Raw genomic sequence first — 13180 nt, forward strand, 5'->3', positions numbered from 1 at the left:
TTGTTCAGATACGTAGTAGTAATATAAGGAGGCTGACCCAGGTACAAACTTTCCTAAGCAAAAGAAGCACCCAGCACAAACTCTACTATTTATTAGTGACACATCTACTACTTCCCCAAGTACCTAACATCTGCCAAGTTCACTCTCAGCAAGAAGCCCATGAAACTGCTGGCTTTCTTCTGTTCATTTTGCTCCATATCTAGTCCCACAGTGTTAATTGTGACAGTTCCTAAAAGACCAGATCCTTCTATTCTGATATTCACTTTTGTAAAGGCAGATACAAAGAACTTAAAGCATGAAATATAAAACAATCCTTCCAAGAAATTGCATTGAGCCTCACTACTGAAAGCCTTAACTTTAAAAGTCACATTTTTCTAGTACTGTACAGTGCTGGCTTGTTAGCACACAGTAGAGCTTACAGGACCAGAAATACTGTACTGCAGACTCAGATTTCGCACCTTTTCACACTTCCTAATTCATCCATTTGCTGACATTTTTATTGTGATCATGGATCCGTTGTTCAAAGCCTCAAAATTCTAATCATCTTGTCCCCCATTTTATTCTATAACAGTGGCTGCAATCTTTCATTCTTGGAAAGAAGTTCTATTAGGCTCAATGAAACTTAATGTCAAGCAAGCATGGAGCAATTTAGTTACATTCAAACTAACATTATGGAGGACACTTCTACTCTTTCCATGTGTACTACTTGGTTAAAGAGATGTTGGTGAAACCATGCTTGGGATGGGACAGGAGTCCCTCCCCTTTCTTTTCTCTGTCTCAGACTAAATCCAGGGCCAGAAAGCAATACCTGAAGTCTCCTGGGTTCAGTGTGGGTTCCCTGCAGCTCACACAGAGCTCTGTCCTCCAACTGAAGGTTATAGCCAGGGACTTAGGGGAATTAGCCAGGAGTCTGCTGCCTGAAACAGCTGCCTTACACCACCTAAAGGTAGGACCAGCTTTGACAGCTTGGTTCCTGCCTGGGTGAACTAACCCTACTGGCACACCTCTTCCCCCTAGCAACTTACATGACCAATCCCTCTGCTTCTCCACAGCCAGGGACCTCAGTATCTAATGGCTCACCCCTTCCCATGGGTACCTCTCTGGGCCTGTTATCATCAGCAGAGGGCTTCTCTGCATACTCCCTCAAACTGAGATAAGGCAGTTAAAAGAGAGAGGGCCTTCTCAGCACTGGTTCCTTGCTTGTAGAATGCTCTCCCCAGAAAGGTTCACCTACATCCTATTTTAATAATATTTTGGTGCCAGGCAAGATCATTTCTATTATAACATGCCTTCTAATCTGACCCTTTTAACTCCTCTAATATCAAAGAGTAATTTTATGCAATGTTTGTTTGCTGCTGGATTCTCTGTTGTTGTTTTTTTATTCGGATGGTTTTAATGGTGTTGTTTAGAAATGTATTTTGAAATTTATGGTTTGTTTGTTTTGTACTATGCCGTATGTCACTCAGAAATGAAATGAAAAAATGGAACATGTTGGCTTGACTGTAATATGCTGCCCACTGTGACTTCTTCACATTACTCAATGGTGGAAGTTGATCCATTATCTACAACACCCTTTTTCAAAATGTGGCCAGAGAACTGCACACCATATTCTAAACATGGGTACACAAAGATTGATACAGTGACATTGTGGTACTTCATCCCTTTCCTAACACCAACTTTTATTTTATTAATGGAGCTGTGTTAGGGGGGAAAGACCTCCCAATGTGGCTAATGTGAAAATGTAAATACTTAACATCAAATAAAGTGCCACAATTTAAAATAGAAGTTAGAAAAATCTAAGTCCAATCAAGCAATCCCTAAAAACAATTAAATTATTTAAGACACAATTAAATACCCAACAGTTATAATCCAACATCAGATCCCGTAATTAACTAAAAATAATGAGATGCTATTTCATGGTATCATAGAATCACAGAATTGTAGAGTTGGAGGGGAACCTGAGGATAATCTAATCCAACCCCCTACAATATAGGAATATGCAGCTGTCCCATACAGGAATCAAACCTGTAACTCTGGCATTATCAGCACCATGCTCCAACAGAAATATCAGGGTTTTTTAAAGTGTTTGCACTTATGTAGCCAAAACATTACCACAATAGTATCAACAGGCTAGAGTTAGTCCTAAGGTCTGCAACAGACTGGAAAAGGCAGCATGGAGGAAGAGACATATATAACATGTAGAGAACTATCTGGTTCACACTAAGAATATATTTTTAATGCCCCCAGGACAGAAGTGAGATATCAGAAATGTTAATTTAGCTGTGATGGGGCACATTGTGAAGGGCCTGCCAGCCTGTCTATTTAACAGATCTTACAATGAGCAGGGTTGCAAATACCGATCTCAAGGCCCAAGCAGGTTCATGTGGGTGGTCCTTGAAATCACTTTACTTCAAACCATTTACTGTACAACTTTAGAAGTTAGCAGCAGCACCCAGAAGCATACAGGCAACCAACTGGTACAATACTGGTGTACCATGTTCTGACCACATGACAAGTCTCTAGATAGTTGCATCCTGTGTTAGTTGAAATTTCAAAACTGCCTACAAAGGCAGTGCATATGCAGTGCATTTTGAGTCCTCCAACTTCATTACAGGAGACATATGACTGGTATCCTTCATCGCATGCATGTCTTGCCATTTAAAAATGTACCTCCTATCATTAGCCAATATTCCCTTTCTATTTTCACACCCTTTAGGTGTAGCGAACTTTGTTATCCCAGAAAGCTCTCCTTGGCATAGGATCCGCACCTGTCCATTCCACCCAGTTCAGAGTGGGATCCTTTCAAAGCTCTTCAAACTCTTCTTGGGATTTCATTGTGCTCTGAATAATCTGCCACACCTGCAAACTCATTACTGGTAGGTAACTTGTGAGCTGCTGCTGCTTCGGAAGCTCTTTTTGGCTGAAGAGCGGGATAAAAAGTGTTTTGAACGAACAGGCAGGAATAAACTTGGGCCGCCTCGCTACTCATCCCTGTGCATGCACAAGCTGCGGAGCTCCCATTCCAAGATCCTCCGAGGAGGCTACACACTTGCCTCTTGTTATGTACTGAGTTGAATAGGATCCAAACTGCAGCAGTCTGATTGGTCCTAGAACAATAGGATCCAAAAGGCAGCAGTCTGATTGGTCCTAGAACAATAGGATCCAAAAGGCAGCAGTCTGATTGGTCCTAGAACAATAGGATTCAGAATGCAGCAGTCTGACTGGTCCTAGAACAATGCAGCAGTATGATTGGTTGGCAGGAACCACCCAATCATGCTCCAGATAGAAGTGAATCCACAACCTGATTGGCTTACAGTAGAATTCCGGAATTAGCCAATCATGTGCAGCCCATTGTGTAAATAATGTATATAAAGCAGATACTTTGAGGGGACTTCGATTCATTCCTCCTCACCACTATGAGCTGAATAAAGAGCGTGAAATCACTTTGCGACTCTGAGTATATTTCACCTCTATTGTGGCAACCGCCTGGCTGCTCCGTACTTTTCGCCCCCTGCCTCCAAAGCACAAGGCAGGGGAGAGCCCAGCAAAAGTCGCACCTGGGACGCGGCGGGCGGAGCGGCTGCCTGCTGTTGCCTCGCTTCAGGGCGAAAAGTCCCCCCGGGGCGAGAGCCGCGCCCTCCGCAGGCACTACCTGGCGCCCCCCCCCCGCCGCCCCCCGGTCGCAGCCCCAGACAAAGCCCCCGCCGAAGAGGGCCGACAGCAAGCGGAGGGGAAAGGGCCCGCCGGACCCCGAACTTGTTGCTCTCGGCGGAGCCCGTCTAGGCTCCACACACAGAACTAGCGCCTTAACTTCGACGACAACTCGCTCGGCGCCCACCCCCCACCCCGCCCATTGTTTCCCCGCCGCCCTCCAGGAATCCCAGCGCCGGGGAGGGGGGGTCGGAGCTGCTGGGGGGGGCAAAGGGGTCCTCTCTCTTTTCCTCTCACCTCTCTCGCCCCCTCGCCGAGGGGCCGGGAGACCACCCAAGCAGGTCTCCCTCAGAGGAGGCAGCTCTCGCCCCGACTCCGTTGCCAGGGTGATGCCCGCCGGGCCCGCCTTGACTACGGCCCCCGTCGGCCACTGGCCGAGGCGGGCTGTCAATCACGGGGCCCTCGGCTGGCCCGACGAGCTGGCGTGGCGGGAGGCGGCAGTTTTCGAGAGACTACAACTCCCACCATGCCCCTCCCCGCCCGCCCGCCCGCCGCTCGGAAGCCCCGACGCGTGAGGCCTGGTGGGAAGCTCAGTCCTTGCCCCGAGTTTTGAGGGAAAAGGCGGAAAAACGTGCTTGCCTCCCCGACAAGGCTCCTAAGTAAAATGAGCTCTGGAAACAGCCCCTTTTGACGTATGTGCTTCGAAAATAATGACAGGAATCGCCGCGTCGCACACATTTATTCTCAAGCTGAGGGTTAATTTTGTCGTTGCTCGTTTTAGTTTTGAAAGACTGCACAAAACTACTCCGAAGAGCCTAGTCCGCAGGTTAGGCCAAGGCCCCAATCTCCTCCAGCATCCTCGTCTCGCAGTGGCCGGGCAGAGGCCCGTGGAAAGCCCATAAGCAGACACGGGGTGTGAAATATACTCAGAGTCGCAAAGTGATTTCATGCTCTTTATTCAGCTCATAGTGGTGAGGAGGAATGAATGAAAGTCCCCTCAAAGTATCTGCTTTATATACATTATTTACACAATGGGCTGCACATGATTGGCTAATTCCGGAATTCTACTGTAAGCCAATCAGGTTGTGGATTCACTTCTATCTGGAGCATGATTGGGTGGTTCCTGCCAACCAATCATACTGCTGCATTGTTCTAGGACCAATCAGACTGCTGCATTCTGAATCCTATTGTTCTAGGACCAATCAGACTGCTGCCTTTTGGATCCTACTCTTCTAGGACCAATCAGACTGCTGCAGTTTGGATCCTATTCAACTCAGTACATAACAGGGTGCAACCACCACAGTCTCCTGCGTCTCCCAGAAACCGGCATTCAAAGGCACCAAGGGCAGTGAAGGCAGAACCACTGTGGCTAGTAGCCCAACGGCCTTGTCCTCCCTGGATTTGTCTGATCCTCTCTTAGGCCATCCAAGTTGGTGGCCATTGCTTCGTCTCATGAGAGCAAATGCCAGTTTTATGAGCCATGTGAAGAAGCACTTTCTTTTGTCTGCCTTAACAACAGTCCACTTTATTGAATGACCCCTAGTTTCTAGTACCGTGCAACAGGAAATATTTCTCTGTCCACTTTCCCCATAACAGGCAACTACCCACTTGCTCACAATTGGCATGCATGCGACCCCTGGCGCACTGCAAGTGGGACGGGGCAGGCTTACGTGCGTCCTGATGTGCATGGTGCCTCAGAACTCAACCCCTGCGTGAAAGTTGTGCACGTTTCTTACCTTTCATCTAAATTAAAAAGCTACAAATGTTGCAACCTTTCCTCAAAGGGCAGTTGCACCATCCCCTTGATCATATTGGGAGTTTTCCCCACTCTACAATATTATTTTTGAGGTAAAGCAACAAGTATTCCAAGTGTGGTAACACCATTTGTTGTTGTTTAGTTGTTTAGTCGTTTAGTCGTGTCCGACTCTTCGTGACCCCATGGACCAGAGCACGCCAGGCACTTCTGTCTTCCACTGCCTCCCGCAGTTTGTTCAGACTCATGTTTGTAGCTTCGAAGACACTATCCAACCATCTCGTCCTCTGTCGTCCCCTTCTCCTTGTGCCCTCCATCTTTCCCAACATCAGGGTCTTTTCCAGGGAGTCTTCTCTTCTCATGAGGTGGCCAAAGTATTGGAGCCTCAGCTTCACGATCTGTCCTTCCAGTGAGCACTCAGGGCTGATTTCCTTCAGAATGGAGAGGTTTGATCTTCTTGCAGTCCATGGGACTCTCAAGAGTCTCCTCCAGCACCATAATTCAAAAGCATCAATTCTTCGGCGATCAGCCTTCTTGATGGTCCAGCTCTCACTTCCATACATCACTACTAGGAAAACCATAGCTTTAACTATACGGACCTTTGTTGGCAAGGTGATGTCTCTGCTTTTTAAGATGCTGTCTAGGTTTACCATCGCCTTTCTCCCAAGGAGCAGGCGTCTTTTAATTTCGTGACTGCTGTCACTATCTGCAGTGATCATGGAGCCCAAGAAAGTAAAATCTCTCACTGCCTCCATTTCTTCCCCTTCTATTTGCCAGGAGGTGATGGGACCAGTGGCCATGATCTTCGTTTTTTTGATGTTGAGCTTCAGACCATATTTTGCGCTCTCCTCTTTCACCCTCAATAAAAGGTTCTTTAATTCCTCCTCACTTTCTGCCATCAAGGTTGTGTCATCTGCATATCTGAGGTTGTTGATATTTCTTCCAGCAATCTTAATTCCGGCTAGGGATTCATCCAGCCCAGCCTTTCGCATGATGAATTCTGCATATAAGTTAAATAACCAGGGAGACAATATACAGCCTTGTCGTACTTCTTTCCCAATTTTGAACCAATCAGTTGTTCCATATCCAGTTCTAACTGTAGCTTCTTGTCCCACATAGAGATTTCTCAGGAGACAGATGAGGTGATCAGGCACTCCATAGAGTTCAGCATTTAGGACAGTCATTTTTATTTTCAACCCCATTCCTAAAGGTTCCTATCATGGAATTTGCCTTTTTCACATTTGCCTCATCCTGGGCCAACATCTTCATCAAGCTATCAACGCTTTGGAGTACAAGCCTGGGCAGCGTGTCTGGAGGTCCTGGGCTTCCCAGGCAACAAGACCCCCCTCTTCACCTGATGTGGTCCAAAGGAAAGCAAGAGCAATACGTTTGGAACTAGTTTGGCTGAAGGAATTGCCGGAAGGAGCCTTAGGGACTCCACTCCAGATTTGTGTAGGATTTACTCCCAAAGATGTCCCACAAGCCAGCAGGTACAGATTTTTCCTCAGGGTTTACTCCCAAAGCCTTTCCCACTAATTAGTGTAGCTGCAAGGCATCAGGGGTTTAGGATCAAAGTCTTCCTTCTCTTAAAGCTACTCACTACAATCTCAGTATCTTATTAATGGTCAGTCACTATCAGTTCTATTCAGCACATATACAGTGGTACCTCAGGTTACAGATGCTTCAGGTTACAGACGCCGCTAACCCAGAAATCGTACCTTGGGTTAAGAAGTTTGCTTCAGGATGAGAACAGAAATTGTGCTCTGGCGGCGCGGCAGCAGCAGCAGGCCCCATTAGCTAAAGTGGTGCTTCAGGTTAAGAACAGTTTCAGGATAAGAACAGACCTCCAGAATGAATTAAGTTCTTATGATGTTGGATTGGAAATAAGTGGTATTAGCAACAAAGTTAATAAGAATATGCAAAAATGAATTGATAATGGATGAAAATACAGAGTTATAAAATGTTAAGATATAGAGTTAAGATAAATGAAAGAGGGTAAGGATTTGCTGATTTGAATATTTAAATGGGAATACAAGAAGGGGAGGTGTGAGGTCAAAGAAACAAGCAAATGAGTTTTAAGTTATGAAAAATGGAATTGCTTTTAATTTTTCTTATTTTTTCTGTGTTTTTATATGTTGTATTTTTATTTTCCTTTTTTCTTTTATTATGTGTTCTTGCATATTTGTTTTTGTAAAACTTTAATAAATATTTCTTTAAAAAAAACAACAGAATGAATTAAGTTCTTAACCCGAGGTACCACTTTATGTGCATTTAGGGGTTTTTTTTGGGGTGGGGAAGGGTTCCCCCTCAGTGCATCACTTTACACTTGCTTATGTTGAACTGTGCTTGCCATTTTACTGCCCATTCAATTTGGAGAACTCCTTTGGGGCTTCTCCCTGTTTTTGGTATTGTCGACCTGATTGCTTCACTGCTCGCCTCTAACTTTTGATCCTTTATGAACAATGAGCGAAAGCCAGAGAGAAGGCGAGGCAGCAAGCAGGGTGCTCCTTGCAAGGGCTAGTCCCGCAGGAGGCAGGTTTCCCAGGGGCAGTCGATCGCGACGTCGGTCTTTCTTCCCCCCTCCCCCTATTCCCGATCCCTTCTTCGCCGGCGGGGTGGCGCCAGTTTGGGGCTCGACCCAGGCGCCCCAACGCCACCAGCCCCGCCGCCCCGTCGGGCTCTCCGGCCGCCTCCCTCCGGCGCGCTCCCCTTTTTCCTCCCGGCTCGCCTCCGCCCCGCCTGCTCCCACTCGCCGCAGTGACCCAATAAAGCTATTTTGAAAGTGACCCCCGCAGCAGCTCAGCCCAGCCGGCAGCAGCTGTCGGAAATCATGACTGAAGATGACGGATTCCGCGGTGGTGGTGGAGGGCCCGCTCAAGTGGAGAGACGGCAAAAAGGTCCGCGGCGCCAAGCTCCCCCCGGCCTGCGTTTTCTGCCGGGGGGCTGGGGGGGTCGGGCGGGGGGTCGGGGGGCTGCCGGAGGGGCTGGGCGAGCGAAGGCGCGCCGCTCCCCGCCACCGACGCCTTGTCTCTCTTTTCTGTCTCCGCAGTGGAAGAACCGATGGGCGGTGCTGCGCAAACCTTCGCCGGTGGCGGGTGAGTCCGGGAACGGGGGGACAAAGGGGCTTTTCGCTCTTTCCTCTCTGCTTTTCCCCCTTCGCAATGAGAGCCAGGGGACGCCGTGCGCCTTTGGAGAGGGAGGGCGCCCGGAGAAGAAGGGAAGGAGGCGAGGCGCGCCCTCTCCCCAGCGCCTCTCGCCCAGCGCCTCGCTGCCCTTGCCCGTCTCGCGGCTCTTCCTTTTCCCTTCCTGTTCTGGTGGCCCGAGGGCGCGCTAATTATAGAAAGAGGATATGGAAGGGGCCTGGAAGCCTGCGGGGGATCAGTTGATCCTCCTCTACAAAACCAAATCTTGGATTCAGTTTCGAACCATTGCTATATTAAGAAGGCCATGCTATGGGCCGGGTCCTCTCAGTCTGCTGGTGTATATTAAACACAAGCTGCGGGGCATAATCTAAATAAATAAACACAGCGTAATATAAGATTATCCCGCTCCTAGTTTTTTTTCCCTGATGAAACCGTCTACAGTATAGGCTAGCTGTGTTTCAAAAGACCCACACCTTTCAATTAACTAATTCCACTTGCATTCTTTTCTAGCTAGTTACATGCTTTCTCCATTTGTCTTTGTTCTTCGGCCTTTCCTCCCCAGTGACAATTGCCTCTTCTCTATGTATTCCCATACCATTCTTCCCATAAGAAATGGCTGTGATAATGAATGGATAGGCAGAGCTTTCTTTTTAATGCATGTAATATATTGGGCTTTTGAAGCATTATATATATTAAAATTAACTTATATTGGACTGAAATTCATGGTGTAATAAATACTGAAATACACTTGCCTCCCCCTGTTGGCAATCCTGCATGGATATGTAAAAAGTACAGTTTCAAGAAAAGTTCATTATTCTTGAGAAATATTTTATTTATTGCCATAAATTAATCTTACTCATGCTGAATGGATAACAAAAAATTAAATAAACTTTCTTAGGTAAAACGTGTTATTCCAGCAACCTCTTTGGAGACCTCTCAGAATAATTTACATTTTTGGAACAATAGGTATCATAAGTGGAATTATATATCACATAGATTTTATCTGCTTTTTGATTAGAGGTTATCTGTCTATCTGTATATGAGAGACACTTTTGTATGTGCTGTAACATTTTTTAAAAATGCATCAAGAGCTTTATGTCACATAAAAAGTGTGTGCCAATAGGTTCTCAATATTAAAAATAAAAAGTGGAGGAAAGCACCCCCCCAAAAAAAATGACCTGTAACTGATCTTCATGGTTACCCTGTTCTAGTAAGGTGGACATGCTCTAGACATTTCAGGGTTATTCTCCCACCCTTGTTGCATCAGAATGAGATAAGGCCGGCTTGAACTTTGACTCCTCTGCTGGAGAGGAGATCCCAGTCTCCAGAATTGCCCTGCCTTACATCTCAAAAGCAGGATCTGTGCTCTTCTTTTTATGCTCTCTTTTATTTTAATGACACATCTTCAACAAGGGCTTAGGTTTTTTTCTTTTAAAAAGTATGTTGCAGGTGAAGATAGGTGAGCTCTTTGGGGGGCTGAGTCTTTTCTGCCATCCGTTTCTGGCTTGTGATGGGCAGGGAGAAGCAGAGTCTAGATTAGCCAGATGCTACATCGTTTTGTGGCAATTCTTCTACTTCTCCCCACCCTGCCATTTCTTCAAAGGAATCAGTTGGGGCTTGCTTTTCTTTGGGGAGCACTTGGCAGACAAGAATGGAGAGGGTATGCTTGAGCTGCCTGCTTCTTTCCTAAACTACATGATTGCAGGAGGGCATTTTCCTTGGCCTTTTCTGCTGGTCTAGGGCAGCAGGGAAGTGGAGGCAGCATGATGAACTTGAAATACACCTGCCCTTTTCTCTATCCTGTTACACCATCCCCTCAAGTTCAAGTGGACTGGGCAGAGAGGAACAACTGGGCAGAGGGGGCACCACAGTTTGAGAAGGATATTGACATGCTGGAACATGTGCAGTGGAGGGCGACCAAGATGATCAAGCGTCTGGAAACCAAGCCTTAAGATGAATGGTTAAAGGAGTTGGGTATGTTTCGCCTGGGAAACAGGAAAATGAGAGGAGATATGATAGCCTACTTCAAATATCTGAAGGACTGTCAATCGCATGGAAGATGGAGTGAGCTTGTTTGCTCCTGCTCCAGAGAGTAGGGCCCAATCAAAAGAATCCAAATTACAAGAAAGGAGAGTCCAACTAAACATCAGGAAGAACTTTCTGATAGACTGTCTCAGAAAGTGGTGGAGTATCCCTCACTGGAGGTTTTTGAACAGAGGTTGGATCTGTCAGGGGTTATTTGCAGGGGTTGGACTAGATGATCCTTGGGGGTCCCTTACAACTCTATGATTCTATCAAAAGGAGGTACAATTCCTCATAGCCTTTCTGTTTTTACTCCCATTTTTCTCTCCTGCCTTTGCTGCCTTCTCAGGGCTGGGCAAGCATAATAGGCATTAGACACCTGCGAAGTTGCAGTCCCTTTCCCTTGGGCTTCCATTTGACTTCACCACTGGCTTATTTTCAGAAGCAGGCAAGCCAGTGACAAACTACACTTTCCCCTCTTCTCAGTGACATGGGTAGGATGCAGGACCCTTGGGTACAACGCAGTGGTTGAGGCCTCAAAGGGTTTGCCTTATAGGGGAAACCTCAAAGGATTCGCATATGAAAATGCACTGACTTGGTTTTAAATAAGAGTTTTGAGGCCCCAGTGACTAAGCAACTTTAGACCCACTTACCTGAAAATAAGTCCTAATGAATTCAATAGGACTTACTTCTGAGTAGACATGAATAGGATTGTGCTGTAACTCAGCATTTGCTAGGGCGGAAACAGGAGCTGCTTCTTCTCCCATATTTGTTACTTAATACCACAAATCTCACAGCAAGATCTATGGCAGCCAATGGTCCTTTAGCAGTTCCATCACTCAGATGTGGATCCCATCTTCCAGTTGGTAGCCCCTTTTTTCTCAGGAGTGAAGCTCTTCGGTAGTTCCTTAAAGAAGGTCCTCATGGTGACTAATGAAAAGAATAAAGCCTTGCCTAAGAAGAAGAAAAGGCTACACAGTGCCAGTCCTCTCAGGTCTTCAGTCAACACTAAAGACTCAGAGAGACTACCAACCACAAGTCTAAGTGACAACATCACAAGACTTTGAGCATTTAATTGTTTTAATGCTAAATTGCTTATTTTATTATACTGTCTATAAACCATGTGTCAGGTGCGGGTGGTGGTTGCTCGTGAGTAACCAGGCAGGACTCCAACCTGTCTTTTACAGGTTTTATTGGTGCAAACTATTTACAGTGCAGAACCACAAAGTTCATGTCCGTCTTAGTCACTTGCAGATTCCAGGAGTGGCCCCTTCCGGTTTCTCCCCCAACATAAGAACTTAGACACCCTGAATCTCTGCCTCCCCTCTTTACGTTTCACCCCTCTGCGTAAGCTGGGCGACAGAAATGTTATGTGTGCCTCCTGGCCAGCCGGGCTAGGTGAGGCGCTTGGGCTCTCAGCAGCATCTTCAAGCCCTCCCTTTGTTTGGCTGCCCCCTTCCCTCTCTTCTCCACTGGAGGCGTGGGTTCCCCACTGCTGGACGAGGAGCTGCTCCTCAGAAGCATCGGAGGCTCTCTGTATCCCCCTGCCTCCCTCCCCTGTTCCGATGGCAGTCCCCTGATACCATGATAAGAACGTTTGAAAAAAGAAGCCTGTGCATTGAAAATATGGAAATAAATAATTATTCTCATTCTAGTGCTTTGGTAGTAGCATGTGAAATGAGGTTGATTTCTTTCCTGCTTTCTTCAGAACAGTCACAGTGACAGAACTGGGAAGAGATATAGACAATATATGTTTATTTTCTGAATAGCTAACAAAAGATAGCATTAGGATAACGACATAGATTTTGTTTTAACCCATAAATTCATGTTGATAATCTTGCAGAGTGGTGGAATTATTTTTTCCACAAGGTGAGATGGCTTTGCAGAACATGGCAATGTTTGCACACCTGAATTAGCGTAGTACCTGTAATTATTCCTTTTGTATCTGATAAGTGCTTATATATGGTGCTTTATCATCTATATTATCTGATTAGGAAATGTTTCAGGAAATGAGTCCTGGTTAATACTAAGGATAAATTCTGATCAGCATGAGAATAAATGTTGCAATGCATCCATACTTTGTATTTGATCACAGGCTTCCATCTTTCAGATTGCTTGCTTATGCTTATATACAAGGAAAGATCTGAACGACTGAAGGGGCTGAAGGAGAGGAACAGCGTGACTTTGGAAGACATCTGTGGCCTGGATCCTGGGCTTTGTTATGAGGGTCTGAATCACACTCTTGCCATCATCTGTTTGAGTCAAGTTGTTATGCTGGGCTTTGAAAACAAGGAAACCATGCATGCCTGGGATCTGCGCATTCGCTACAGTTTAGGTGAAGGTAATGTTTGCTTCTTTTAAACATATGGTTCATTTGGTTAAAGCAAAAATATTGTGTACAGGAATGTGCTTTTGGTGCATAAGGGAATTTCTGAAGTACTTTGTGATATACCGTATTTTTCGCTCCATAAGACGCACCTGACCATAAGTCGCACCTAGTTTTTAGAGGGGGAATTCAAGAAAAAAAATTAATTAAAGGAAGCGCTGAGCAGAACCTGTATGCATCCCAGGCTCTGCTCAGCACTCCCTTTCACGAGCTGCATGGAGTGTG

At 46.1% G+C, this 13180-nt stretch overlaps 2 protein-coding genes across 11 annotated transcripts in view; one reads left to right on the forward strand and one right to left on the reverse strand.

Moving 5' to 3' along the window:
• Positions 1-4153, reverse strand: part of RGS12 (regulator of G protein signaling 12) — an 81014-nt gene extending 76861 nt beyond the window's left edge. For 2 of the 8 annotated variants that reach the window (XR_014551928.1, XM_083630077.1), the window contains exon 1: positions 3949-4152. The gene's annotated coding sequence lies outside the window, so the exon portion shown is untranslated. Of the gene's footprint in view, positions 1-2709; positions 3054-3948 lie in introns of those variants that run through there. The other 6 variants (XM_083630073.1, XM_083630076.1, XR_014551929.1 and 3 more) reach the window with 5 other exon arrangements.
• Positions 4154-8016: 3863 nt separating this feature from the next.
• DOK7 (docking protein 7) overlaps positions 8017-13180 on the forward strand; it is a 39312-nt gene continuing 34148 nt past the window's right edge. For 2 of the 3 annotated variants that reach the window (XM_083630393.1, XM_083630392.1), the window contains exons 1-3: positions 8025-8301; positions 8454-8499; positions 12680-12910. In XM_083630393.1, coding sequence (XP_083486519.1) covers positions 8245-8301; positions 8454-8499; positions 12680-12910 — 334 coding nt within the window. In that variant the 5' untranslated portion in view covers positions 8025-8244. Of the gene's footprint in view, positions 8302-8453; positions 8500-12679; positions 12911-13180 lie in introns of all 3 variants that reach the window. The other variant, XM_083630391.1, reaches the window with a different exon arrangement.

Source organism: Podarcis filfolensis (assembly GCF_964270895.1).
Source record: "Podarcis filfolensis genome assembly, chromosome: 9".
Classification (NCBI taxonomy): domain Eukaryota; kingdom Metazoa; phylum Chordata; class Lepidosauria; order Squamata; family Lacertidae; genus Podarcis; species Podarcis filfolensis.